This window comes from Callionymus lyra, chromosome 15 (assembly GCF_982586985.1).
Source record: "Callionymus lyra chromosome 15, fCalLyr1.hap1.1, whole genome shotgun sequence".
Classification (NCBI taxonomy): Eukaryota; Metazoa; Chordata; class Actinopteri; order Syngnathiformes; family Callionymidae; genus Callionymus; species Callionymus lyra.
The window spans coordinates 10,467,534-10,495,101 of NC_141832.1; the positions used below are offsets into that span (position 1 = coordinate 10,467,534).

A 27,568-nucleotide genomic window follows, 5' to 3' on the forward strand; every position below is an offset into this window, starting at 1 on the left:
TCAGTTTTTTTTGGGTCAGTCCTCGGCCCTCCGAGAGGCCCCGCATCCACACCAGCAGAACGAGCGAGAGAGAGAGAGGGATATGTATTTATAGAAAAATGGGGCTTTGCTGTACCTTTTCCACCATTTCAGGACCAGTGTGTCCCAGTTTCACGCTCGTCTCTCTTCCACAGGGTTAGTCCTGGGCTGGGTCTGGACCACCAGGTTCACCATGGAACACCCGAGTAGCTTCTGTCGCCCGGTTCTCTCGGGGTACCTCGCTGGCCTACATCTTACGTGACTTGTTCCTCAAGGTGTATCCGCTTTTCTTTTTTTTTTTACCACTTCCTCGCAGAGATTGTTCCGAGGAGCAGCAGCCGGAGGGGGTCGGAGGACGCTCCTCGGCTGAAGCGGACCCCCCTGGTAGGGGGGTGAGGAGGAGAGACGCTGGCAGGGACGTGTCCCGCCGCCAGCCGGGCGAAGATGAGGCGCTTCCTGAGCCGGAAGGGTCGCTTCTCCCTTCGCCAGAGCAAGTCTGGACCCCGGAGCGCGGCCAAAGACTTCTGTGAGTCTGACTTCGTCGTCCTTTTCGTTTTTGAGCGTCTAACTGGGTCAAAAAGACAGAAATCAATGGGATTTATACTAAATATTCTTTACCATGAATGTCATAAATATTCATCTTAGTTTAGTGATTCTTTCTCATATCTCAGCGCCTTTTTTTTGCTTTGGTGTTTTATGTAGTTTTCAGCTCCGTCGCATCTTTGTTCATGAAACAACCTTTTGACTTTGACTCTCATTGTTCCATATCTTTTATTTCTGTCTTGATTCTTTCATGATACTTTTTTTATTGTTAGTTTTACCCCAATTTTAATTAAAACACCTTTATTCATATGGTGATTTTTGCAACAATAATTTCAACTAGTTGGTTTTATTCAGACTTTTTCAATCCAATAAAGTTGTATTTATTGCATATTTAATGGAAAAGTAAATGTTTTACTAACTTATTTTTAACTTTTGAAAAATCATTATCCTCGTCATTATTCTTTTACTTGATTATTTACTTTAATTTTTGAGAAAATTATCTTGTTTTTTTCTACTAACTTTTTACTCATTCTTCGCAAATTATATCATAATTTCATCATCGATAGCAAAAGGAACAATTGAAATCCCAAGAGTGCCGGGAAGACTGAGGACAAGAGGATGCAGTCGACTCCAGCTGTTTTTTTAAAGCTATATTTAGATTTATTTAGAATATTTTGGCTTTCAGCTCTATCAATTCAACTAAAATAGAGCAGAAAAATGACAAAATGTCAATAAAAATCAGTGTCACCTACAGTAGTTCGGAACATTATGCAAGTGAATCAAAATATATGGCATCGAATCGTATTGGGATCTAAATAAATCAGATCAAATTGTACAGTGAGATTAGTGTTTCACTGCAGCCATAAAAGATACAAGGATACATTTCTAGTATTGTCTGAATACTTGACTCTGGCCAACATATTTTAAAAAATCAGCTTTAAAAGCTGCTGGAGTCAAGTGTATCCTCTCATCCTCAGTCATCGTCATATTCATTGCTGATTAACTGGCTAATTTTTTTCATAACTTTTAGGTGTTTTTCGGTGGGAAATATTATGATTTGTAGAAAAACAGCGATCAACCCATTCGACACAAAGTAGCAAAAAAGTTGTGTGAGTTTTGTGTCAAACCCAGAATATTAATCACAGTTTAACGAGTAAAACAGCATCTTTGAATCTCATTGCAATATTATGATTATAAGAACTTCAAAATGATCTTGGTGTTTGTCGTATGTTAGCTTACCCGTAAAAAAAACATAAAAAGGTTCAAATTAGCCCTTTTTTTAAACAAATATTTACTTCATTGTACTTTAATGATTGTGAGGAAAAATAAATACTCAAAAATAAAAGTAAGGAAAAACTCCTACAACAAAAAAAGTTTTTTTTTTTAACATATATGTCAATTATAATAACAATTAATACAAATAAGATTGTGGCTATCAGACACTTGTCTAGGTCGACTTACATTCTTCATCTTGTGGAACGCACTAATTGATTTTGTGGGCCACATTTGGCCCCCTGACCTTGTGTGAAGTGTCAACAATGTTGAATCATAAACCTGTTTCTTTTTGGTATGTTTTGCTGGAATAGTTGGAATAGATGATAGAAGTCAGTTTGTGTATGAGTTTAAAAACGAGGCGTCTGAAGGACCTGTCAATCACCTTTAAGCCTTTTTTTAAATGGTCTTGTACTCGAACCGTGAACAATAAAGTGTCTTTAACAGTGACATAGAAAGCTGTGAATCTTCCTCTCGTCCTCATGACTTTGTAAACTGGAGCAGCGTCGTCTCCTGGCAAAGACGAGCTCAGGTGTCCTACTTAAACCACATGGACACTCTGACCTCCATTTCACAGCCTTTACATGAGATTACTGCAGTTTTTTTGTCGCTCGATTTCACTCGGACGTCCAGTTGAGCCTCGACTTCCTTGTTAAGTCTGACGTATTAAACCCTTGAATAGAGGTGGGCAGTTCTCAGGGGCCACATTCTATACACAGTTGAAACACACAGTTGTTTTCTAAGGGGCCATCAAACACAAAATAAAGGAGCAAAAAGTATAAAATCGAACTAAAAAATATATATATTTGATGTTCCTGCCATCCGCTGTAATAACGTTCATTTGGGTTGAAAATATTATTATAATATATTTTAATCTTGTGTCAAAAATGTACCTGAATTAGTGAAGGAATACTTCAGCTGTTCTAATAACTCTAGTGGCTAGAAGTTGGATTGCAACACAAAAATGAACAAACGCTCAATACACAATAATAAGTGTGTCAAGATCAGTTTTATCTCAATACTTAAAAGATAAAGAAAATACCACAGTGGTGAGGAAAAACTTTTAATAGGCAAAAACCTTGAGCAGAACCTGCTGTGACGAGATAAATACGCTGAAATTATATTTAATTGTACTTTTTACAACTTTGTAATTTTCTAAAATCTCACATCAAAGCACTTTTTCCGAAAATATTAAACGTAAATCTTATTCAGAGGCGATAAATACTCGCAAAAATTACAAAAGTGACGACACAATTAAAACAAAAAATGGTTGTTTACGTCTGTTGATGAATAATATGAATAAATATAAAATAAAAGCGTTATGTGAGTTGAAAACATAAAACTGTCATGTAGAAATGATGGTTCACATTCTATGTTTTATTAAATCATTATCATTGTCATTAGCGTTTAAATTAAATATTCCTTTGGGAATAAACTATTTAACCCCATTTTATTTATTTAAATTAATAATATAAAATACTTTTTTCTATTTACACATTTTTTTGTCCGTATGTTTTACCTCAATTTCAATCTTTATGTATATGGTGATTCTTAAAAAACACCCAAAAAATTGTAGCAATTATTTTAGCCAGTTTGTTTTATTCAGACTTTTTAAATCCAATAAAGCTTTATTTATTGCCTTGTTTAGGCTCCAGGTCCTAGGACTGACCTGGGAAAAGTAAAAATATAAAACTGGTCATGTAGAAACGACATTTAAATTAAATATTTTATTAACTTATTTTTAAAAAGTCATTGTGCTGGTCGTTATTGTTTAACGTGATTATTTCCTTTTTTTAATTTAATTTTGTAATGATCTCCCTTTTATACTTATTTTCCCAAATTATATCCTGACTAATCTTATATTTTACTAAATAATATTGGTTTAAGAAGTTATTCTAATTCATAAATAATTTTTTTGTTGGTATTTCTTACCCTCAAAATAATTCATAAAGTAATTTTCTACACGTTACGCGAACTGCATGAATTTAAATAATAAACCCTAATACTAGAAACAATTATTTGACTTTTTTTTATATAAATATAAATAATCATACTTTTTCAATTGAATCCAGTTTTATTCAAAGTGTTACAGAATTATCCATTTGTTTTATACTGTTTTGTTGTCTTGTCTTATTTTTAACGGCCCCTCAAGACTGTCCCAGTACACAGTGTCGCCCCCTACTGTCTGATGCTGACATCCTTTATTATTTATTAAAGACTTGAACCTCTTCTGTAAAACCCTCCGCAGACCTCGGCCTTCCTGCCACCAACCAGAACTGGCCGGAGGCCTTCGGTTTCCGACTGGGCGGCGTCGGACCGAGCTACATCCTGTCGGTGGTGGAGGGCAGCAGCGCCTTCCTGGCCGGCCTTCAGCCCGGGGACCAGGTGGTGGACATCGAGGGCCAGGACGTGACCAACCTGAGCACCCCGGCCCTGGTCGCCCTGGCCCAGACCCTCAAGACGGTCCCGCCCAGTATCGGAGTCGTGTCCCGGCTGGAGCAGGTCAGGACATCATATCGATACACTTGAATATCGCAATTTGTTCTTTTCATGATACTATTTCAAAGTTCTTTCTTGGTCGTATAATTGAGTTAAGTGTTTGTAAAATAATCTATGCAACATGCGTGTTGAATTGAATCCCGCAAGCGCATGATGATGACTGAGGACAAGAGGATACACTCGACTCCAGCAGCTTTTAAAGCTGATTTTTGGACATTTTGGACAAAAGCACTCGGACAATACTAGTTTTTTGTATACAATTAACATGCAAATATTCACAGCATTTGTTCGTTATATCAACCTTGAAAAGCTGGTGGAGTTGACTGTATCCTCTCGTCCTCAGTCATCGCCAATATCTTGAGGGATTTTATTGGTCCTTTGCGGACGTAATGACAACACAACATTAACTTACTTACTCACTTAAATTTAGCCGCAGCTAGAGTAACAATGAAATCCAACAAGATCCCGGCGATGACTGAGGACAAGAGGATACACTCGACTCCAGCAGCTTTTAAAGCTGATTTTTGGACATTTTGGACAAAAGCACTCGGACAATACTATAAATATATCCTTTATGGCTGCAGTGAAACACTAATCTCACTATACGATTTGATCTGATTTATTCATTTAAATCACAATACGATTCGATGCCATATATTTTGATTCACTTGCATAATATTCCGAACTTCTTTAGGTGACATTGAATTTTTATTGATGTATTGTCATTTTTGTCACTCTCATTTGGTTGAATTGATAGAACTGAAAGCCAAAATATGCAAAATAAACTTCAAGTTATGGCCTAGCTTTAAAAAACAGCTGGAGTCGACAGCATCCTCTTGTCCTCAGTGATCCCGGCATCTCGTGGGATTTCAATTGTTCCTTTAGCTAACGAGTCATGATATAATTTGCGAAGAATGAGTAAAAAGTTAGTAGAAAAAAAAGATCATTTTCTCAAAAATTAAAGTAAACAAATCACAATAAAACAATAATGACGAGGATAATGATTTTTCCAAAAGTTAAAAATAAGTTAGTAAAACATTTACTTTCCCATTAAATATGCAATAAATAAAACTTTATTGGATTGAAAAAGTCTGAATAAAGCAAACTAGCTGAAATTATTGTTGCAAAAATCACCATAAAGGTGACATTGAGTTTTATTAAGATCTTGTCATTTTTGTCACTCTCTTTTAGTTGAATTGATAAAACTGAAAGCCAAAATATGCAAAAAAACTTGGTTTTAAGTTTGTTCTAAGTTTGGGCATAGCTTTTAAAAGCAACTGGAGTCGACTGCATCCTCTTGTCCTCAGTCATCCCGGCATCTCGTGGGATTTCAATTGTTCCTTTAGCTAGCGAGGACGCAATGATTGCCGCAAGTTTAATTGCAACACAAAAATGAACAAACGCTGAGAATAGTCGATCTTGTAAATTAAATATCAAAGTATTTAATTATTTAATGAATGAACAAACGCTCAAAACACAATACATTTTGTGTGTCATGATCACTGTTATCTCAACACTTAAGAGTTAAAAAAAATTACCACAGTAGTGAGGAAAAACTTTTAAAAGGCAAAAACCTTGAGCAGAACCAGACTCTGCTGTGACGAGATAAATACGCTGAAATTATTATTTAATTGTACTTTTTACAACTTTGTAATTTTCTTAAATCTCACATCAAAGCACTTTGTACGGAAATATTAAACTTAAATCTTATTCAGAGGCGATAAATACTCGCAAAAATTACAAAAGTGACGACAAAATTAAAACCTTTTTTTTTTTTTTTTTTACGTCTGGTGATGAATAATATGAATAAATATAAAATAAAAGCGTTATGTGAGTTGAAAACATAAAACTGTCATGTAGAAATGATGGTTCACATTCTATGTTTTATTAAATCATTATCATTGTCATTACCGTTTAAATTAAATATTCCTTTGGGAATTATCTATTTAACTCCATTTTATTTATTTAAATTAATAATATAAAATACTTTTTTCTATTTACACATTTTTTTGTCCGTTTGTTTTACCTCAATTTCAATCTTTATGTATATGGTGATTCTTTAAAATAAAAAAAATGTTGCAACAATTATTTTGGCCAGTTTGTTAGTTTTGTTTATTGCATTGTTATGCCTCCAGTTCCTAGAACAGACCTGGGGAAAGATAAAAATATGAAACTGGTCGTGTAGAAACAACATTTGTAAATATTTTATATATTATTTTTTTTACTTTAAAAAAATCATTATGCTGGTCGTTATTGTTTAACTTGATTATTTACTTTTTTACTTTAAATTTGAAAAAAGAAAGCAATCTTCCTTTTATACTTATTTTCCCAAATGATATCATGACTAACCTTATATTTAACTAAATAATATTTGTTTAAGAAGTTATTCTAATTCATAAATCATTTTTTGTGGTTATTTCTTACCTTCAAAATAACTCCTTAAGTAATTATCTACACGTTATCTTTAAAAACAGCTGCATCCTCTTGTCCTCAGTCTTCCAGGCATCTCGTGTGATTTCAATTGTTCCTTCAGCTACCGGAGGCAATGATTGCCGCAAGTTTAATTGCAACACAAAAATGAACAAACCCTGAGAATAGTCGATCTTGTAAATTAAATATCAAAGTATTTAATTATTTAATGAATGAACAAACGCTCAAAACACAATAACTTTTGTGTGTCATGATCAGTGTTATCTCAACACTTAAGAGTTAAAAAAAATGACCACAGTGGTAAGGAAAAAAGGCAAAAACCTTGAGCAGAACCAGACTCTGCTGTGACTAGATAAATACGCTGAAATTATTATTTAATTGTACTTTTTACAACTTTGTAATTTTCTTAAATCTCACATCAAAGCACTTTGTACGGAAATATTAAACTTAAATCTTATTCAGAGGCAATAAATACTCGCAAAAATTACAAAAGTGACGACAAAATTAAAACCATTTTTTTTCTTTCAGTCATTACCATTTAAATTAAATATTCCTTTGGGAATTATCTATTTAACTCCATTTTATTTATTTAAATTAATAATATAAAATACTTTTTTCTATTTACACATTTTTTTGTCCGTTTGTTTTACCTCAATTTCAATCTTTATGTATATGGTGATTCTTTAAAATAAAAAAAATGTTGCAACAATTATTTTGGCCAGTTTGTTAGTTTTGTTTATTGCATTGTTATGCCTCCAGTTCCTAGAACAGACCTGGGGAAAGATAAAAATATGAAACTGGTCGTGTAGAAACAACATTTGTAAATATTTTATTAACTTATTTTTTTACTTTAAAAAAATCATTATGCTGGTCGTTATTGTTTAACTTGATTATTTACTTTTTTACTTTAAATTTGAAAAAAGAAAGCAATCTTCCTTTTATACTTATTTTCCCAAATTATATCATGACTAACCTTATGTTTAACTAAATAATATTTGTTTAAGAAGTTATTCTAATTCATAAATCATTTTTTGTGGTTATTTCTTACCTTCAAAATAACTTAAGTAAGTAAGTAATTATCTACACGTTAGCTTTAAAAACAGCTGCATCCTCTTGTCCTCAGTCTTCCAGGCATCTCGTGTGATTTCAATTGTTCCTTCAGCTACCGAGGAGGCAATGATTGCCGCAAGTTTAATTGCAACACAAAAATGAACAAACGCTGTGAATAGTCGATCTTGTAAATGAAATATCAAAATATTGAATTATTTAAACACACTTTATTTAAATATAAACCATAAAATAACTATGATAACATTTAAATATGATTTAAAACACCTCTTACAGTATCGCAATATATTGTATCGTTGTCACTGTATCGTGATACAAATCGTATCACAAGATTCTTGACGATCATTTCCATTTATTTAACCTCCTCGTCCAGCTCGACATCACTCCGAGCAGCGACGGGCGCTTCGGCTTCACCATCGTGGGCGACAGCCCCCTGATGGTGGAGGAGTGCGTCCCCAACGGGCCGGCCGGTCGCAGCGGCCTCAAGGCGGGCGACTACGTCATGGAGGTCAACGGCATCCCGGTGAAGCACCACGAGACGGCGGCCGCCATGATCAAGGCGGCTCAGGGGCGCCCCCTACGCCTGGGCGTCCTCAGCATGGCTCGCCGGCCCAAGCGGCTGAGCAGCAGCATGAGGGTCCTGTCCCAGAGCGGCGACAGCGTCCGCGACAACCGGGCCCACAAGGCCATGGAGTTCAATAAGAAGGTGAGTTTTTATTTGACCTTTGACCCTAAGAGAGACGACGATGTGTGGTGGCCGGCAGGTGGACGAGGTGTTGGGGGAGGAGCTGGACGTGAAGGAGGAGCTGTTCAAGGTGCTGAAGCAGTACGCCGCCGAGAGGGACGTGGAGAGCCTGGCCGAGGCGCTGCCCGACATCCTGATCACCGAGGAGCACCAGCAGCTCATCGACAGCGTCAGGTGACCTTGAAGAATAATGCGTATTTACGAGGCTTCGCGATACGTTCATTAATGGATGTGTAAGGAAAATATATCGATACACTTCATTATCACCTTTTTTTTTTCACAATACTGATTTATTTAGAATTAACATGCAAAGATTGAGCATTTTTGTGTTGCAATCCAACGACTGAGGCTGAGGACGAGAGGATACAGAAGCTTTTAAAGCAGATGTTTGGACATATTTTGGTTTGAAAACAAATGAAAGCAGTTACGACTTCGTCAAAAGTCATGTGGTCTGTAAATACTACAACACCAGAGTCAAGTACTCGACAATACTACACATATATCCTTGTTACTACAGTATCACGATATATCGCGATGTGTGTATAGTATCGTGATACGTATTGAATCGTTTCTTCTTGCCAATACACAGCCCCTAATATTTAATATATTTTACACTATAACTTCCTTAAATAAGTGTTATAAAATTAAAAGTTAAGTTAAGTAGAACATAAATAAACTGAAGTTCAACACATTTTTTGTTAGATAACATACGTTAAATGTCTCTAAATATACACAAAAGATTAAAATAAATGTTATGAATAGGAAATCGATAGCAGTGGGATTGATTAAATATACCTGGATTTATCATCAGAGGTTCTATATATATATATATATATATATATATATTTATTTATATATATATATTTTTATGCATATATTTTTATATATATATTTATTTTTATACATATATATATAAGGATTGGCTTTTATAACAGGTTCGTCTCAAATCAATTATTAATAATCTGACATTTCCAGCTGTGTAAATGTCACCTATTTCAAAGACCAATCGTGAGTCATGTGATCAGGTGAAGCAGACCCTGTTGAAAAAAACATGTCAGTGACCTTTACTTACCAATATATTCTATTAAAGTAAATGGAAAAATCTTTAAAAATACAGTTTCATTATGTAGACATGTGCTCCAGAGACTCTCAAAAGTCTCACATCTGCAGGTTTTGATGGTCGTCGCCTCAGTCTCTTCCTCACTTCCTCTCAGTCTGCTTCTCCTGATTCTCTCCGTCAGCTTCCTTTTGAAACACATTTGTGCGTCACATCACCGGATTCTCTTTCTTTTTTCCGCCTCTTCCCCGTCGCTCCCGTCAGTTCGCTGTCGGCGCTCGAGCTCGTAGGAACACAGAACAAAAATCATGCACTCACCGATTCCCCGAACACACGGTCCGAGCTTTAACGCCGGATAATGAGCTGCTGCTTCAGGTGAGTGGACCATGATGTTTTGATCTTGTTTGTCGCAAATTAAGGATCGGAGCGTGACTTTTGTTGTCGACTTCATCTGGGAAGTTTTGCTTCTTTTTTGCATCATTATTTATGAGCCCAGTCTGGACAGTTGTTGTGGTCACTCCTCTGGATAGAAGTTACGCAATCTTGAAGATGTTTGGTCATTTAAAGTGGACTTTATGATCTTTGAGGAAAGAAAATTATTATGATTTCATCCTCATTCCCATTTGTTTTGGTTGTAGATTTCTTCATTTTGGTTACTGATGCTTCTGTAGATGTTGTTTCACACCAGACAGACACACTATGTAGCTGCTGGTCTTGATGAGGATAAATGAGACTATGGTTCTTATATCGAAAAAGTTGATTCTTACCCAAGTTGATGAGTTGAAGTCTTGCTCATGAGTGTGTTATCGCTAGACTTTGACACCTGTACATCAAAAAATTGGACTCCATTACTCCATGTTGAGGATGTTAGAGGCTTCATTTTTAATGTAAGTAAGTAATATTTATTTATATAGCACTTTTCGAGACCAGGGTCACAAAGCGCTTAAACAATCAAAACAATACTCAAAAAAGTAAATCAAGATAATACTGAGAACACAACAGGAGTTCGAGAAATTCAAGGAAAAGCCTGAACAAATAGAAACGTCTTAAGATGTTTCTTAAAGGAGTCAGTAGATCATCAAACACAGAGAGAGAGGAAGATCGTTCCAAAGCTTAGGAGCAACAGCCTGAAAAGATTTCTCTCCTCTGGTCCTGAACCGTGTTCAGGAACCATAAGTAGATTTTGATCCACAGACCTCAGAGCTCGAGCTGGGGTGTAAGGCTGGATCAGATCAGTGATGTAAGGAGGAGCCTGACCATGAATGGCTCTGAGAAGAACCAGAATTTTAAAGTTGATCCTGAAAGAAACTGGAAGCCAGTGAAGAGTTTTAAGGACCGGAGAAATGTGAGTTCTTCTACTAGAGCGGGTCAGAATTCTCGCAGCAGAGTTTTGTATCAACTGCAGGCGAGACAGATCCTTCTTGTTAAGACATGAAAACAAACTGTTGCAATAGTCCAGACGAGAAGAAACAAACGCATGGATTACAAGCTCCAGATCATGTTCCGACAACATTTTACTAAGTTTAAGTTTAGAGATTTTTCTGAGTTGAAGGAAACAGTTTCTGGTCAGTTTTCTACAGTGTTGAACAAGAGACATGTCTTTATCAAATGTGCAATTTCCTTTCTCATGCTTGTTTTTTCTTTTTTCTACTGACTCCTTTAAGAAACATCTTAAGACGTTTCTATTTGTTCAGGCTTTTCCTTGATTTTCTGGAACTCCTGTGTTGTTCTCAGTATTATCTTGATCTTTAAAGTATATACTTTATTGAGTATTGTTTTGATTGTTTAAGCGCTTTGTAACCCTGGTCTGGAAAAGCGCTATATAAATAAATATTACTTACTTACTTACTTACTTTTTCTTTTCTGGTGCTTTAAGGCTTTGACATCTTGGCTTTAACATCGGGGCGGAGCGTCAAAGATAACTGACTTGAACACTAACACGCCTTTTTTTCAATGATTGGACATTTTTTATCATAATTAATGTGGTGTTTGTGTGCATCACGTGTCTTTGACACTTGGGAGTAGACAACACCGAGGCTCACACGACTGGGCTTCAAAACTTGGGATCAATACTGACGCTTTGTAGTGTCAACACAGTGGTACTTTGATACTTTGGTCTGACTCTTTAGTTTGACTCTTTGGTTCAACACCTGGACTTTGACTCTTAGGTTAGAATCTTTGGGTCAATTCTTTAGTTTGAAACTTCAAAACTCTTTGATTCAACTCTTTGTTTCCACATTTTCTTTTCAAGGTCCTGGTTCTAACAAAAAGATAATGGTTACGAATGTTCAAACACATAGTAATAGAGCATAGAGCGCCATCAAGTGGCCTTTAAAAATAAGCACATTGTATCATTTAAAGTTCAACTAATGTGTGGATTTAAGTGAGTCTTAAAACAAGGTTGGACTCTATTGTATCATCAGTGTCTGTTTGTACAAAACTCTCTTTTCATTGAAAAATGTTTATTAGAAAATGATCTTAAGCCCCGCCCACTGAAAACACTTATTTTTCTGGAGATTAAATCTTGTTTATTAAAACAGGGCCACTCTGCCATGATTGGTCAAAAATTGAGGTTTGTCACTGTGTGTTATCAATCCTGGAAGTCTCCATCTCCAAGGGACGTGTTGTATAAACAAAGCGGGGCATGATTACAGCTGGCCGGAGAAGGGGTGAAGCCATTATTACGTCATAATGGAATCTCGTAACCTCTCGTTCGCCCAGATTTCAGACAAACTTTATGGAGTAATAAGTTCAAAACATGGTGATGATGAAACATGTGAGTCAGGAGAGTTGGATTTTCACATTAGTTGCACTTTGATTGTTAAAGCGCTTTGTGACCCTGGTCTGGAAAAGCGCTATATAAATAAATATTACTTACTTACTTACTTACTTTAGCCAACACATCACTACAACACATTCCCTTAAAATATAATTGAAACCCGTACATTTTTGAGTTATTTTGCCCACAGGCGGACAGAAACACATCAAAAAGATAAATTATTTATAAATGTAATTAAAAAAAAGGAATATATAAAATATACAGAGATCATGTAGAGATGCAGAAAAGTAAGTAAGTAAGTAATTTGTATTTATATAGTGCTTTTCCAGACCAGGGTCACAAAGCGCTTAAACAAACAAAACATAATTCAATAAACTATATACGACAAAAATACTGTCTATATGAAGAAAATAAATAAAAACGTGGTATGTGTATGTGTAGCATTTGTTCACATCTTTAACTTTTTAAAACCTACACAAAGTGCTTCAAGCTGCAAATGTTCTGAGTAAGCAACACTATGTAAACATGAGAATAATCATCGCATTTTTGCCTCGTCAGCATTTTCAGTTTGATTTATTTTTGTTTTGCTTCGTTATGCCAGCCCGTCTTCATCGGCGTCATCCGACCGACACAAGCCCGCCACAAGCCCGCCACCTCCCAGATAAAAAGTGTCATTGTTGATCATCCAAGTCGAGGTGCGTGGACGCCTTCCTCCCTCAGAGTTGACCAGCTGGCCGCGGCTCGGCTTCCGTCTGCTTCCGTCCCCTCGTCGATTCGCCGCGCCCTCCCACAGGAGGCGTTCTATTTTTAAGCAGCCTACTTCCTTTAATAAATTCTCTTTTAGGCTTCTGATGCGCTTGTCAGTATCACTTTAAGTGCTCCACTTCGCCCGACGGAGGGGAAAAAAACATGAAAGAGTCGTGCGGCGTGTTGTGGTTCCGTCATCGTGTCGAGCAGGTGTTTTAATGGACGACATCTTGTTTCTCAGAACTCGCTTTAAAATATGGATGGCTTGGATAAAAACGGCATGTTAACTTAACTTTTATCAGAAAGTTGAATAATACCTGAAAAATGTTTCACCACCTCACCTCATTTTCCTTAAGAACCCCCTGAAGTGACCCCGATGTGAGGGACCCCACCTTCAAACCTGTCAAACTGAGCCTGAGAAACCTGGGTGTTGTATTTGATAAAGACATGTCCCTTGTTCAACAGAAACTGTTTCCTTCAACTGAGAAAAATCTCTAAACTTCAGAAAATGTTGTCGGAACATGATCTGGAGCTTATAATCCATGTGTTTGTTTCTTCTCGCCTGGACTATTGTAACAGTTTATTTTCATGTCTTAACAAGAAGGATCTGTCTTGCCTGCAGTTGATTCAGAACTCTGCTGCGAGAATTCTGACCCGCTCTAGTAGAAGAACTCACATTTCTCCGATCCTTAAAACTCTTCACTGGCTTCCAGTTTCTTTCAGGATCAACTTTAAAATTCTGGTTCTTACTTTCAGATCTATTCATGGTCAGACCTTCCATCAGTGATCTGATCCAGCCTTACACCCCAGCTCGGGCTCTGAGGTCTGTGGATCAGAATCTACTGATGGTACCACGCACACGTCTTTATTGAATATTGTTTTGATTGTTTAAGCGCTTTGTGACCCTGGTCTGGAAAAGCGCTATACAAATAAAAATGACTTACTTACTTACCTTAGGGAAAACTTAGTGTCAATATCTAAGAAATGGAGGCAACAAGTTGCTCCTAATCGGTTCTTGACTGGACTAAAATGACTTGCAAAAGTGTCTAACGGTTTCCTTAACTTGTCGGTCTGACCTGCCTGTGGAACTCCACCGGGACTCCCAGTGTCTCCACAATTTCACTCCCTCCTCTTTTTCATCTTGCTCCGTCTTCCCACCTCCACTGAGAGAAGGAAAGATTGTCACTCATTACTTCTTGGCCGAATGATGAACGAGTCTACGACCGAGAGATCCAGATATTTGGCGACGGACTGGAACGGCGTTTGGACATCTTCTTCTTCCTGAAACTTTCTGTCTCTCTTACTTTTTTAATCGTCCTTCTTTCTTTTTCCTGGGAGAACACATGGCGACGAAGCGAGACGGGGAAGTTTTTCGTGACGGTATACCGAGCTAAGAGAAGTCATGGGAAGAGATCGGAACCTTTCCAAACCCTTTCGGTATTTCATTTTTCTGTCTTTTCTCTTTCTAATCTAACGTCTATGTTTCTTGTCAGCTTTGCAACTTTCCGTTATGGGATGTTGAGCGACTTTTCGTGTTTGCCAACACATGCTTGGCTCTGGTGAAGCTCATGCAGTGAAGCTGACCGCGGCTCCTCTGTGTGCCGTGTCCCGGATTCACCTCGTCCGGACCTAATTTTAGACCATTCTCGTCCTCCTTCTAATCGAGGGCATCGGAAAGTTTTACATCCAACTTCATCCGCGGGAAAGCTTTGTTTTCGTCTGGTTGTCGTAGCAGTAAACGAGCTTGATGTTCGGCGACTCTAGAAAGATGTCAGGAGAAACGTTTGATCGTCGTTTGCAGTAACTTCGTTGAAAATCTTTGTCCCCATTTTTGTACACTTTCCATCGTTAACTCTGAGAAACTTCTGGTGTTTTTTGTTTTTCGTTGGCCTGGTTTCCCAATTACAGTAGTGTCACCTGACCCGACCCAGAAAGATGCCACACTTTCATCTCCTCACTTTCTTCTGTCTTTGTCATCCTCCTGTTTGCCTAATGAAACTTTCTTTGATTAGTTATCTTTCGGTAAGAACTCCACGTTATTGCTTCACTCTTCGGAACATGAAGGATGTGGAAGACAAACCGGAAATGAAGAGGTAGAAAAGACAAATGTCGGGAAGGGATGGATAAAGAAATGGATAAGGAAGGAAAAGAAAAGTTTGGCCAGGTGTACTTAAGAGGTATTGTAGAACTTATAGAGTATAAAGATGCAAACACAAGATGAACCAAGAGATGGATGTAAAGAAAGTACCCTAAGGTTAAAACCTGTATGTATGGACATAAGGGGAAGTCCTAGGAATGAGAAGGAAGAAAGAAACCAAGGATGGATGGAAAGAAATAAACCAGAGGCGGATGTTAGGATGAGCGGAAGGACGACGTGAGAAGAAACCAAACGACTGATAGAGATACAACCAGATGAACGTAAGGAGGAACCTGATGAGGAAGGGATTATGGTATCGGATCAACTCACAAGCAAATCATGAGATGAACCCAAAGGATGGACTTAAGGATGAAGGTCTAGAAAGAGGTAAGGATGGGAGGAAGGACAAATCTGAAAAGAAAACTGGAGGAACATACGCCACAAAGAGCTGTAGGAGGTATGAGGTAGGAGTGGCAAATGAAGGAAGGAAAAATGAGTGTTTAATTCAAAACATGGAAAGAAGGAAAACGGGGTCAGCAGTGGTGAGGAATCGTAAAAAGGGGTCACAAAAGAGTTGGGGAAACAGTTGGTGAAAATGCCAGACGGGCAAACGGAAATGGGTTAAAGAAGCGAGTGAAGGTTTGAATGAAATACTGCACATGAGGAAGATGGTCGTGTGGATACTAGAGATGTGTTTAAAATGAGAGAGAAACGGAAGTTCACAAAACAAAACAAAAAAGCTAACTTGCCGGAAATCTCTGCAGGAAACTCCAGATGCCGCAAACTCATGAATCCAAACCCAAACTTTATTTATAATTCAACAGTGTTAGCGATGAATTCCTAATGTTCCCCGATCTAAGTCCCAGCTCTGATCCTAACGATCAATAACAGTGTTTGATTAGTGAGATTAGTGAGACAGAATTATTCATACAGTTGCTCTCTTGGAATTTTCTCCAATTACTTTTACTTTTCTAGCGCAGTTGTCTAAAAACAAAGTGAGTTTTCATTAAAATAGTTGTTAAAAGCCGAAAAAAAAAGTAGACAGTGCCCTCTAGTGGGCTCAAAACTGAAGAAGAAGCTTCATGAAGCTTCATTAGCACAAGTAAATCCTGGGTCTGCCCCAGGACCTCCTCTCAGTTAAGTGTGGTAACTATAACCAAAACCCTTATTTTTTTAGGTACAAAACAGGAGTTTGTTAAGCTCCAATTTCCTTCTCTATAAAGAAGCAACGATGATATTGCTGTGCTTTTCGGAGCGCTACACAACAAAATGGGTTATGGCTTATTTTCGCACACACACACTATTGGACCAAACTCTTCTACCTGCCTCTGATCTCCCCTGAGACGACGATTGAGCTATTTTTGTACCAATTATGTGGATCTTGTCAGTGTAAGAAATCACATTCAGCCTGCGGTTTGTCTGGAAGATGGATTTTCTCACAGCGCCGCCGCAGAGATTTATAGACTTTTATTTGTTCTCAATAGTTACATTTTTGTGATATTATCGTCGTCGATGTTCGCCAGAATCTTCATCCCCAAAAAGCACCGGGAGCGTTTCGACGAGGTGGTCTCCCTGAGTCTGATGAGCCGCCTGAAGGGCCGGAGCTTCAGCGACCCCAGCCGCGCCCACCTGCGTCGCAGCCGCAGCGAGGATCACCCCGAGCGCCTCCTGGTCTCCACCCGGGCCAGCTCGGTACCCCGGACCCACGCCGAAGAAGGAGTGACCCCGCCGGCCCGAGGCATGCGGAAGACCACCTCCCTGATCGCTGGACACTCCAGCGGCTCCACCGCCAGCTGCAGGTTTGGGTTGATCAATCGTGTTTGGCTTTTATAAAATAGATTCTGGATGTTAACCGGTTAATTTTCCACTTCTAGGACAGTGAGGGTTTGCAAGGGAAGCATGAGTTTTGGTTTTACTCTCAGAGGTCACGCTCCCGTGTGGATCGACTCCGTGGTCCCTGGTGAGTTTTCTAGTTGCTACAGATAAGTAGAAGGATGGATGGATGGATGGATGGATGGATGGATGGATGGATGGATGGATGGATGGATGGATGGATGGATGGATGGATGGATGGATGGATGGATGGATGGATGGATGGATGGATGGACGGACGGACAGACTTTATTAATCCCTCTGGAGATCTCTTTCAGGAAATTGTGTTTCCAGTTCACAGCAGACGATAGTTTCATATTAACAAGAACAAAGTGCAAATAAAGAACAAAGTGCAAGGGATGACAAAGTGATGATTCTATGTTAATCTTTGTATCCTTTGTCTTTGTTATTTTTATTTGATCTATGTTCTTTATCTTTATCTTTAGACTTAGATTGTATCATCTTGTTCTTTCTCTTTGTTTTTGTTCTTATTTTATTTTTATTTATTTTCTATTTTTTATGAAAAAAATTGCTGGATTTGCTGTGGCTAATTGGAGAAAAACAATTTAGTTCTACCTTACCTTACCCTACCTTACCTTATGATAAAGTAGATGATAAAGGGGTTATGACAATGTCTGGGTATCAATCGTAAATCTTCGAGGCCAGCACTGGTTTACCTTCACTTCGATACTGGTTCCTGAATTATCTTTTTTTCTATACAAATTTCATAAGATCAATACTAACGAAAAGAAAAATGGGCTGAAGTGAAGCAAAAAACCTCTTGATACGATTCCATGCAATAAATATTTAGATAATCTTGCATACTTTTTGGGGACACTGAAACTTAATGACATCTTGTAATTGAACAACTTACTTTTGGTTGAAAGAATTGACCTGTAAGCCAAAATATTAGACTTTTGTTGTGAATATAAAATGTAATTAATTTATTTCACACACACTTTATTGAAATATAAACCATAAAAGAACCGTGATTAAAATAAAAAGTCATTTCAAACCTCCCTTCCTCCAATACAGTAATGTGAAAAAATAATTAATAAATTCTTTTTCACGACTGTTGTCGCTTATTCGTTTTTCTTCTGAATAAAACAGACATTATCAACTTTGGATTTGGTGTCGCCATTTTTAACTTGGCACCGAAACTCTAACAGTAACATGTGCCTCAAAAGACCCGAAGCTCGATATTCTAGTTATTTAAAGTGTAAAAAACTTGTTCACTTGCTTTTACTTCCAAACATACATTAATTATTTAGACCCTCATTAAGCTACACTGTTCGTCTAGAATCGTCTACGAAATAATGTACGTGGGGGAAAAAACTATAAAAGCATTTGTGCAAATGTGTTATGAAAAAGCATCTCAGTAAAAATCACCCAATTAAATATAAATATAAATAAACAAAAAAAAGGGAGCGTAATGAATGAAATACCCCAATATCTGACATTAAAAAGTAATGGAATCAAAAAATATATGAAGTTATAAATAATAAAGAATGAATATAACCTGGTGTTAAATTAAGAAATACACGAGAAATAGTAACGATAACAAAAGTAAAAAAACAACACAATATTTATTTATTATTTTATTGTATTATTATATTATTTATTTATTCTCAAATAAAGATAAAAAAAATGTAAAATTGTCAATCTGTGTTTGGATAAATATGGTCAAAATCTTTAGTGTTCAAATTTTGCATAATAAAACAGCAGTAACAAAAGAGATTTTTCAGGTGAAGAAATGCCAAATGTTCATCAATAATAATATTTATAAACATTAACTTTTTTTTTATTCTTCTGCAGGAAGTCCAGCAGACAAGGCTGGTCTCAAACCAGGAGATCGGATCCTCTTTCTTAATGGTCTGGACATGAGGTGAAGCAGCCGAACGCTTGATTATTTCACATGTTTTAAATAAAATGCAATAATCTGGTGTCGAAATCTTTTTCATCATTAACAAAGTTTTAACTGTCCCAGGACCTCCTCCCATGAGAAGGTGGTCTCCATGCTCCAGGGAAGCGGAGCGATGCCCACCTTAGTGGTTGAGGACGGAGCTCTCGCGTTCGCTCAGTCCGAAGCCGACCTGGCGGGCGGCAGCGTGGCCGCCGAGCGCGCCCGCTCCCCGGTGGTCAGCTCTCTGCAGTGGGTGGCGGAGATCCTGCCCTCCAGCATCAGGGTCCAGGGCCGCACCTTCGGGCAGCAGCTGGAGCACCTGCTGACCATCCAGGAGAGGTACACCATCTGCAAAGCTCTGGAGAACTTCTTCCAGCACAGGTGAGCAAGAATGAAGTTTCAGGGATCACTTTGAGTCGTGCTAATGGCTACAGTCTAATATTTCAAGAGAGTACAGACTATACGCAAGTTGTTTACGGCTTTCGTTTGCGTCTCCACGGACACAGGAACGTGGACACTCTGATCGTGGACGTGTTCCCGGTGCTCGACACTCCCGCCAAACAAGTGATCTGGCAGTTTGTCTACCAGCTGCTGACGTACGAGGAGCAGGAGCACTGCCAGAGCAAGATCTCCAGATTCCTCGGCTACAAAGCCCCAGGTGGGGGTTCTGCTCTCTAAAAATTGAAGCCTTAAACGGAGATAAAAAAAAACAACAAAAACATCTCATTTTGGAGTAAATGTTTTAGTGCCGCCACCTCCTCCGCCCCCACCTCCGCCCCCTCCGGAGCCCGAGGTGGCCCCCGAGCCTCACCGCCGGAGCAGCTCCATGAGGGTGACGGGGACGACGTACAGGAGCAGTGTGAGGGGACGGAGCTCAGATGATCTGGTTATTGGTACACATTTGGCCATGGGTACTGAAAATAGATTCTAAATATTCATTTTTTTTAAAAACACCTCCTCATTCCAGGCATCTTCAGCTTCTTACAACCTCTAAAAATAAAATCACATTTTTGATACGCTTCCATTCCTGAATCCGTCCTAGTTGCAGTGATTTATCCATGGGTTTACAATTCCAGTTTCCCAATGTGTTTTACCCGTTTCCCGACCCTATTTATAATTGATTTACTTTTTGGTTTCATCAGGCATGCGTTCCGACTCTGTAGTAGAGGCTGGAATGAGGTTGACTCCCGGAGAAAGACAGTCTGGCGATGGAACTTCTCTCCCAGAGACTCCAAACAATCTAACCAATGTAGGTACCAACTCAACCTTTAAAAAACTTTCCCTAAATCCCTTGTTTCCCAGCTCTCAGCTGTGTACGCAGAACTAGAGAATATGTACACATCCAAGAGATCCAAATCCCTGAAGACCCGTCCACCACCTGGTCCTGAGGGTTTACTGGATCTGGATCCTTTGTCTCGAACGGCTTCTCCCACTATACAATCAAATGCAGGTACACAAATGTAAACATGTGGCCATCTTGTATCTGGGGTCATTTATTATAATTCCATTGGGTCCGAAACTGCAGGTCTTACCCGTTTACAATTTAATTTTGTATATTTTGTATAGTATACTACAACAAACTGTTTTTTCCACTCTCAGAACATCAACTGTCTCTACAACGTAACACGTGTTTCTTCACTTTAGGAAGCCGTAAAGGTCCCCCCGCATCTTGGCCAGAGCCACTTCCAAGCCCCCCTCAGTCTCAGTTCTATCAATCGGGGTTAACAAGCCAGACCAGCGGAGATTCCAACCCCTACATCAGCCTGGACAGCCCGCAACATTCCTCCCCGGAGCCCAATGATTTCCCGTCCAGCCCTCCGATGCAACCAAACAACAAGCGTCGGTACACTTTCTCCAAACCTCCCAGGTCTGAAGACACGGACCGCTTTCTGGACTCCTTGAGCGAACAGCTGGGACAGAGAGTCTCCTTGGTTGATGATTTCTTGACTCCTGAGAACGATTATGAGGAGGTAATGTGATGATTTTACTAGAGAATAATAACGTAATTAGCTGGAAGAAAAAAACATGTTAATCCTTTATACTGGATCTTATAATCCATGCGTTTGTGTCTTCTCGTTTGGACTATTGTAAGAGTTTATTTACGTATCTAAACAAGAAGCATCTTTCTCGTCTGCAGTTAATACAAAACTCTGCAGCGAGAATTCTGCCCTGCTCTAGTAGAAGAACTCACATTTACCCAATCCTTAAAACTCTCCACTGGCTGCCAGTTTCTTTCAGGATACATTTTAAATTCTTGTTCTAAGAGCTATTCAGACCTATTCATGTTCAGACTCCTCCTTACTTTAATGATCTGATCCAGACTTACACCCCAGCTCGGGCTCTGAGGTCTGTGGATCAGAATCTACTGATGGTTCCTGAACACGGTTCAGGACCAGAGGAGAGAAATCCTTCCAGACTGTTGCTCCTAAGCTTTGAAACGATCTTCCTCTGTGTTTGATGATCTACTGACTCCTTCAAGAAACTTGTTAAGACATTTTTATTTGTGCTTTCCCTTGATTTTCTGGGACTCCTGTTTATGTCTTATGTCTTGGCCTTTTAGAGTTTTTATATTCATAGGCATTTTTAAACGTGTGTTGATTGTTGAAGCGCTTTGTGACCCTGGTCTGGAAAGGCGCTTTACAAATAGCTATTACTTACCAATAATACAAATGTTAAAGCATATTTCTGACTGTGTTTTTCAAGTTTTGACCTAAGAAGCTAATGAGATATATATTGGTGTTAATACCAGGATGTTGTGCAGATGGGCTTACCGGATGAGGAAGATGATGATGATGATGATGATGATGATGATGATGATGATAATGATGAAGATTTTGAAGTGGATGAAGAAGAAAGCGGTGGAATAGTGGCTCCGGAGCTCAGTAGCCCGAGCGACGTCCAGAGCAGTCTGGGCGAAGAGAACGCCTCCTCGCTCACCTACTCCTCCTCCTCTGACCATATCCCTCCTCCGCCCATGTCGCCGCCGCCACCTCCGCCCATGCAATTCAATGACAAATCTCCCTCTGCTTCTTCGCAACCTCAGAAGCAAAACATAAGCTACACCCCCGAACAATCCCCGAGAGCTTACGTGCCCATCCGCCGCAAGTCCGGCCCTCCACCCCCGCCTCCCCCCCGGAGCAACCAGCCCACCAAACGTCTGTCGCTTCACAAAGTGATACCTTCGAAAGAAGAGCAGCAAGTCCACGCCACCATCCAAGAGTTAAAAGCGTTCCAACAGCAACACACCTGCCACGAAAGGCCCGACCAGAAAGCCTATAAAGAGCGGCTAATGTACGAAGAGCGTAAGGCCTACGAAGAAAAACAGCTACTAAAAGAGCAGCAGGCGTATCGAGAGAAGCAACAACAGGCCTATGAAGAGCAACTGTTCAAAGAGAGACAAGCCTACAAGGAGAAAAGGGCATTGGAAGAGCAAAAAGCTTTTAAGGAACACTGTATGCACAAGGAGCAGCAAAACTACCAGGAAAGGCAAGCGTACCAACAAGCTTTCATGGAACAAAAAGCCTACGAACAACGCCAAGCCTACAATGAGCAAAGAGCGTTTCAGGAGCTGCAGATGTACCAGGAGCAGAACTCTTTTGAGGAACAGCAGGCGTATGAAGAGCAACACATGCTGTACCAGAGCCACCACTCGATGCCGGTCCAGCCCACGCAACAGAAAGCCCACTCGCCGCTGCCACTGCAGCACCTCCCTCAGTCCTTACCACCGCTACCTTCCCCGGAACCACCGCACATGAACCATCCTCTGTTCATAATGCATCACATGCAACAACAAGAACCCCCCCAGAGTCTTTTCCAAAGGAGGCAGTCTCGCTCATCCCCGTACACCCACCATCCGTCGCCACAGCCGGCAACCTCCCCCTGTCAGTCCGGTCAGTATCCCGAAGGCGTCTACCAGAGCCAACAGAGTCTGAGGCAAAAGCCCCACCATTCCTCCGCGGAGATGCTGAACCACTTGCACCAAGTACCGATCCATCATTCCTCCACGGAGATGCTCCACGAGACCAGTCATCCCGTCGCGGGCGTCTTTCAGCAAGTGCAGAAGGGCCACGGTCACTACTCCTCGACGGAAATGCTTCATCAAATGCACCAAAGCTCGAAGGCTCTTCACTCTTCAATTGAACTCCTGCATCAGGCTCACCAGAAGCCTCAAGCGCAGACTCACCATTCCTCGAGTGAGTTTCTCCATCAAGGTCCCCAGATGCAGCGAGGGCGAGCCCACCATTCGTCCACCGAGATGCTCCATCAGCCGCACCAGCAGAGACCCCACCACTCTTCAGCTGAACTGCTGCACCAAGCCCAGCCAGAGCAATCCCCGGTCCCGGCTCAGCCCAACAGAGAGAGTAGTTTGCACCAGAGCCGGAGGAGCCTGAAGGGTCTGCATCAAATGCAAGGCAAAAACCAAGAGCATCAGATTCACCACCCGAAGCCTACCAAACCATCTCCCCAGAGACCTCACTCGATTCAACAGACGCACTCAAGCTCACCGCAGATCCATCACATTCAACACATGACGCAACAGCCTCTGCCGCAGGACTTCAAACACCAGATTCACGTGATCCACCCTCCCCAGCCCACCCCGAGACCCCAGGCACTCCTGTCTACCTTCCAGCCTCTCCAACCACACCAGTCATCTCACTCCACTTTCCAGCCCGTTCCTCAACATCATCAATCTCAAAAACAGGTCCAGCCGTCCACCCAGGCCGCCCGTCCTCAATCTCAGCCGTCGCATCACTTTCTGCAACACCAACCCCAGACCCAGTGCCACCACAAGCAACCCCATGGGCAGCCTCAACTCCTTCCCCACTCTCTATCGGACCCCACAGAGCACCTGGGTCCGCCTCCCCCGCCACCGCCACCTCCCCCCTGCTCTCCACCACCATTGCCACGGGCAAAACTCTCCAGGATGGACTCCCATCACATGAGTGTGAAGAAACTGCGCTGGGAACAGGTGGAAAATTCCGAGGGAACCATCTGGGGTCAGGTGAGTTTTACATTTGCCAAATGGAACCAAATGCAGCATCTCGTTTTTTAAGGCACAAATGCATCTTGTATTCAATAGATACTTAGATGTTTATGAATTAGTTGATGATTTAGCATCCTTTTGTGGATGTCTTTGGTAGTTGGGAGCAAATTCTGACTATGAGAAGCTGCATGACATGGTGAAGTATCTGGATCTGGAGATGCACTTTGGCACACAGAAGGCTTCCTGTGAGTATTCTTGGATATAACTGAGGCAATGATTAACCATTAAGCTTTATTCATATATACTAGACATGATCAAATTCCGACATTGTTTTTATTGAATGAATCTTCCTTCAAAAACCACCGTCAGCCTAATCAGTAGATAGAAGAACTGAGTAAAGTATCAGTGACGCTTGTGTGTTTTAATTGTTATCAATCAAGTCATAGATTATCGTTTTATTATTAAATATCTTTCAGTTACAGAAACAGGAAGCATTTTTATCAACATGTTTGGTGTTGGTCAAGTAATTGTTTTCTGTTAGTTAATAAGTGGTAAAAAATAGTAGGGGCATTAAAAAAAAAATATATATATAGTGATGTACTTTTCCACAATATATATAGTATCAATATTTTACAGCATTTATTTTTTGGGCTCGCAAATAGTATAATATGTGTCACCATAGTTATTTTATGGTATATTCTTCAATAAAGCGTGTTTAAAATAAAATAATGCATTTTTTTTATAATTTACAGTTGACATGCAAATATTAATGCTGTGTTTATTATAATGTGCAACCATGCAGTTAGGCACCTGGCCACTAGATGGCAGCAGTCAGCATGTCCTTGGCCGCTAGATTAGATTAGATAGACTTTATTAATCCCTCCGAGGATTGTTTTCCAGTACACAGCAAACGATAGTTTCATAAAATCAAGAACAAAGTGCAAATAAAAGAACAAATTTCAAAGGATGACTAAGTACAAATATAGACATAGATCAAAGGAAATAACACAAAGAAATGGATACAAAGATTAACAAAGAATAGAATACATCATCCTTTCACTCTGCTCATCCCAGCAATGACTGAGGACGAGAGGATACAGTGACTCCAGCAGCTTTTAAAGCTGATGTTTAGACATATTTTAGATGAAAACAAATAAAAACAGTTACGACTTTGTCAAGATTCATGTCATGCAACACAAGAGTCAAGTACTCGACAATACTACAAATATATTGTTCCTACAGTATTGAAATATATCACAATATATGGTATCTTTGCCCCTGCGTCGTGATGCATATTGAATCACCAGATTTTTGCCAATACAAGCGCCTAAAAAGTACCTTACGTTCTCTCTGTTAAATCGGCTCGTAAGACACTTAAGATATCTAGATGTGGATGTTAACTACAACTAACTAACCTCTAAGTAGAATTTACTAATACTCCACTTTGTTATTCATGATGATGATTCTATTTTACCCCTCAGTGACTGTTCCAGAAGCAGCTCTGCAGCCCGAAACCTTCAAGAAAAAAGATGTGATTGAAATTCTGTCGTATAAAAAAGCTTACAATGCCTGTAAGTCTTTTATATCAACGTCGATTTACTTGTTTTTACTAGACACTGATTCATGCTTTGTGTTTGCATCCGTCCCTTTCAACCCTCAGCTATCCTGATCGCCCACTTGAAACTGTCGCCCGGCGAGCTCCGTAAAGTGCTCATGAACATGTCTTCGGATCGACTGGAGCCGACTCACATCAAGCAGATGCTGCTGTACGCTCCTGACGCCGAGGAGGTCAAGAAGTACGAGGAGTACGACGGCGACCCCGGCAAACTCAGCGAGCCGGACCAGTTCGTGCTCCAGGTACATCATCTCTCAAGGTTACTTGGGGATTTATCTCCGTGTTTGTTGATCATTACAAACTATTTTCATTATCTCCGGTCGCATCAGATGTTATCGGTGCCGGAGTTCAAGGTCCGTCTGGAGAGCCTGCTCTTCAAGTGCTCGCTACACGAGAAGATGGAGGAGCTGAGGAGCGCCTACGACTGTATTTTCAGGGCGTCTTGTGAGCTCAAGACCAGCAAGAAGTTAGCTAAGATACTGGAGGTACGAACTTCTTGAAGAACATCCCCCCGCCCCCTAATAAATACTATGAGGAATTATTTTTTTCATGTAATGTGCAACAAGAAGACACAGAATTATTGGAATATCTCCAAAATGGTTCAGGTCATTAACCGATAATTTTCTTTTTCATTTCTTCACGTTCTCTGGTCTTGTTAACTAGATAATCATCTCCGGTGGTTTTAGTTACCCAGGAATTGTACCTCTGCTGTTGATGGTATGCGTTTCCCTTATGAGCAATAGGAAACAAAGTGCAAATAAAAGAACTAATTGCAAAGGATGACAAAGTGGAAATATAAACATAGATCCAAGGAAATAACACAAAGAATAGAATACATCATCCTTTCACTCTGCTCATACCAGCAATGACTGAGGACGAGAGGATACAGTGACTCCTGCAGCATTAAAAACTGATGTTTGGATATAATTTGGTTTGAAAACAAATGAAAGCAGTTACAACTTCGTCAAGTTTTGACTAAAGTTTGGTTTTGACTAAAGAGAAACGCTTCCTGAACACATAGTATTTTCAACATAAAGTCGAAGAATTTGGCCCTCGGAGCATGAATAGAAAAATGGGGCCTTTTTTCAATATAATATGTTCAAGGAAAAAACTTTTTTCTGTAGCCCTTAGTGCAAAGTAATGACAAATAGAAGTATATAAATTAATTTACGTTATTAAATAAAATCATCCTCTTTTTTTGTAATCTTATTAATAGTGCGTATTTGTCCTGAGTCTTTTATTTTGGCGGGTTCCCCTCCACAGTTTGTTCTCGCGATGGGAAACTACTTGAACAACAGCCAACCTAAGAACACCAAGACCACCGGTTTCAAGATCAACTTCCTCACGGAGGTAGGAAGTTGTTACTAGAGTTTCACTGTTAACCCTTATGTTAGCTCAAATGTGTTTTGTTGTATCCCTTGTGTTGTCTCTGGGTCACATACACATTTATTTTCTGACCTCCGGGTCACCTTGACCCTGAGATAACGCAGGGGTTGAATAAAAGTATGTTTCCATGTTTTATCGTACGTAGCTGGGGACGACCAAAACCGTGGACGGGAAGTCAACCTTCCTGCACATCCTGGTCAAATCCCTCTGCCATCATTTTCCAGAAGTGTTGGACTTCTCCAAAGACCTTGACATGATTCCTCTGGCGGCAAAAGGTAATCGATTAATTACTAATCATGCTGTTTTTATTGGCTCACACCTCCTTTGCAGTCAACCACAAAACCATCTCCACGGATCTGAACGACGTCCAGTCGACCATGCAGGACATTCGCGCGTCTTGCCAGAAGATGCCGGCGACTTCCGAAGATCGTTTCTCCATCGTCATGAGCGTATCCTTCCCTGGAAACCTGCGTGAATAATATAGAGGGGTTGTTGAACCTTGACCTTGAACTG

The 27,568-nt window shown here is 39.8% G+C and overlaps 1 protein-coding gene across 6 annotated transcripts in view; it reads left to right on the forward strand.

The window, feature by feature from the left end:
* Positions 1 to 426: 426 nt before the first annotated feature.
* Positions 427 to 27,568, forward strand: part of grid2ipa (glutamate receptor, ionotropic, delta 2 (Grid2) interacting protein, a) — a 29,671-nt gene continuing 2,529 nt past the window's right edge. The window contains exons 1-21 of one of the 6 annotated variants that reach the window (XM_087808409.1): positions 427 to 544; positions 4,082 to 4,335; positions 8,204 to 8,536; positions 8,595 to 8,749; positions 16,819 to 17,094; positions 17,170 to 17,255; positions 18,983 to 19,052; positions 19,155 to 19,451; positions 19,577 to 19,728; positions 19,817 to 19,981; positions 20,213 to 20,319; positions 20,373 to 20,520; positions 20,715 to 21,040; positions 21,820 to 24,072; positions 24,212 to 24,299; positions 25,536 to 25,625; positions 25,715 to 25,911; positions 25,999 to 26,154; positions 26,933 to 27,019; positions 27,201 to 27,330; positions 27,386 to 27,504. In XM_087808409.1, coding sequence (XP_087664535.1) covers positions 463 to 544; positions 4,082 to 4,335; positions 8,204 to 8,536; positions 8,595 to 8,749; positions 16,819 to 17,094; positions 17,170 to 17,255; positions 18,983 to 19,052; positions 19,155 to 19,451; positions 19,577 to 19,728; positions 19,817 to 19,981; positions 20,213 to 20,319; positions 20,373 to 20,520; positions 20,715 to 21,040; positions 21,820 to 24,072; positions 24,212 to 24,299; positions 25,536 to 25,625; positions 25,715 to 25,911; positions 25,999 to 26,154; positions 26,933 to 27,019; positions 27,201 to 27,330; positions 27,386 to 27,504 — 5,571 coding nt within the window. In that variant the 5' untranslated portion in view covers positions 427 to 462. Of the gene's footprint in view, positions 545 to 4,081; positions 4,336 to 8,203; positions 8,537 to 8,594; positions 8,750 to 9,917; positions 10,008 to 16,818; positions 17,095 to 17,169; positions 17,256 to 18,982; positions 19,053 to 19,154; positions 19,452 to 19,576; positions 19,729 to 19,816; positions 19,982 to 20,212; positions 20,320 to 20,372; positions 20,521 to 20,714; positions 21,041 to 21,819; positions 24,073 to 24,211; positions 24,300 to 25,535; positions 25,626 to 25,714; positions 25,912 to 25,998; positions 26,155 to 26,932; positions 27,020 to 27,200; positions 27,331 to 27,385; positions 27,505 to 27,568 lie in introns of those variants that run through there. The other 5 variants (XM_087808410.1, XM_087808411.1, XM_087808412.1 and 2 more) reach the window with 5 other exon arrangements.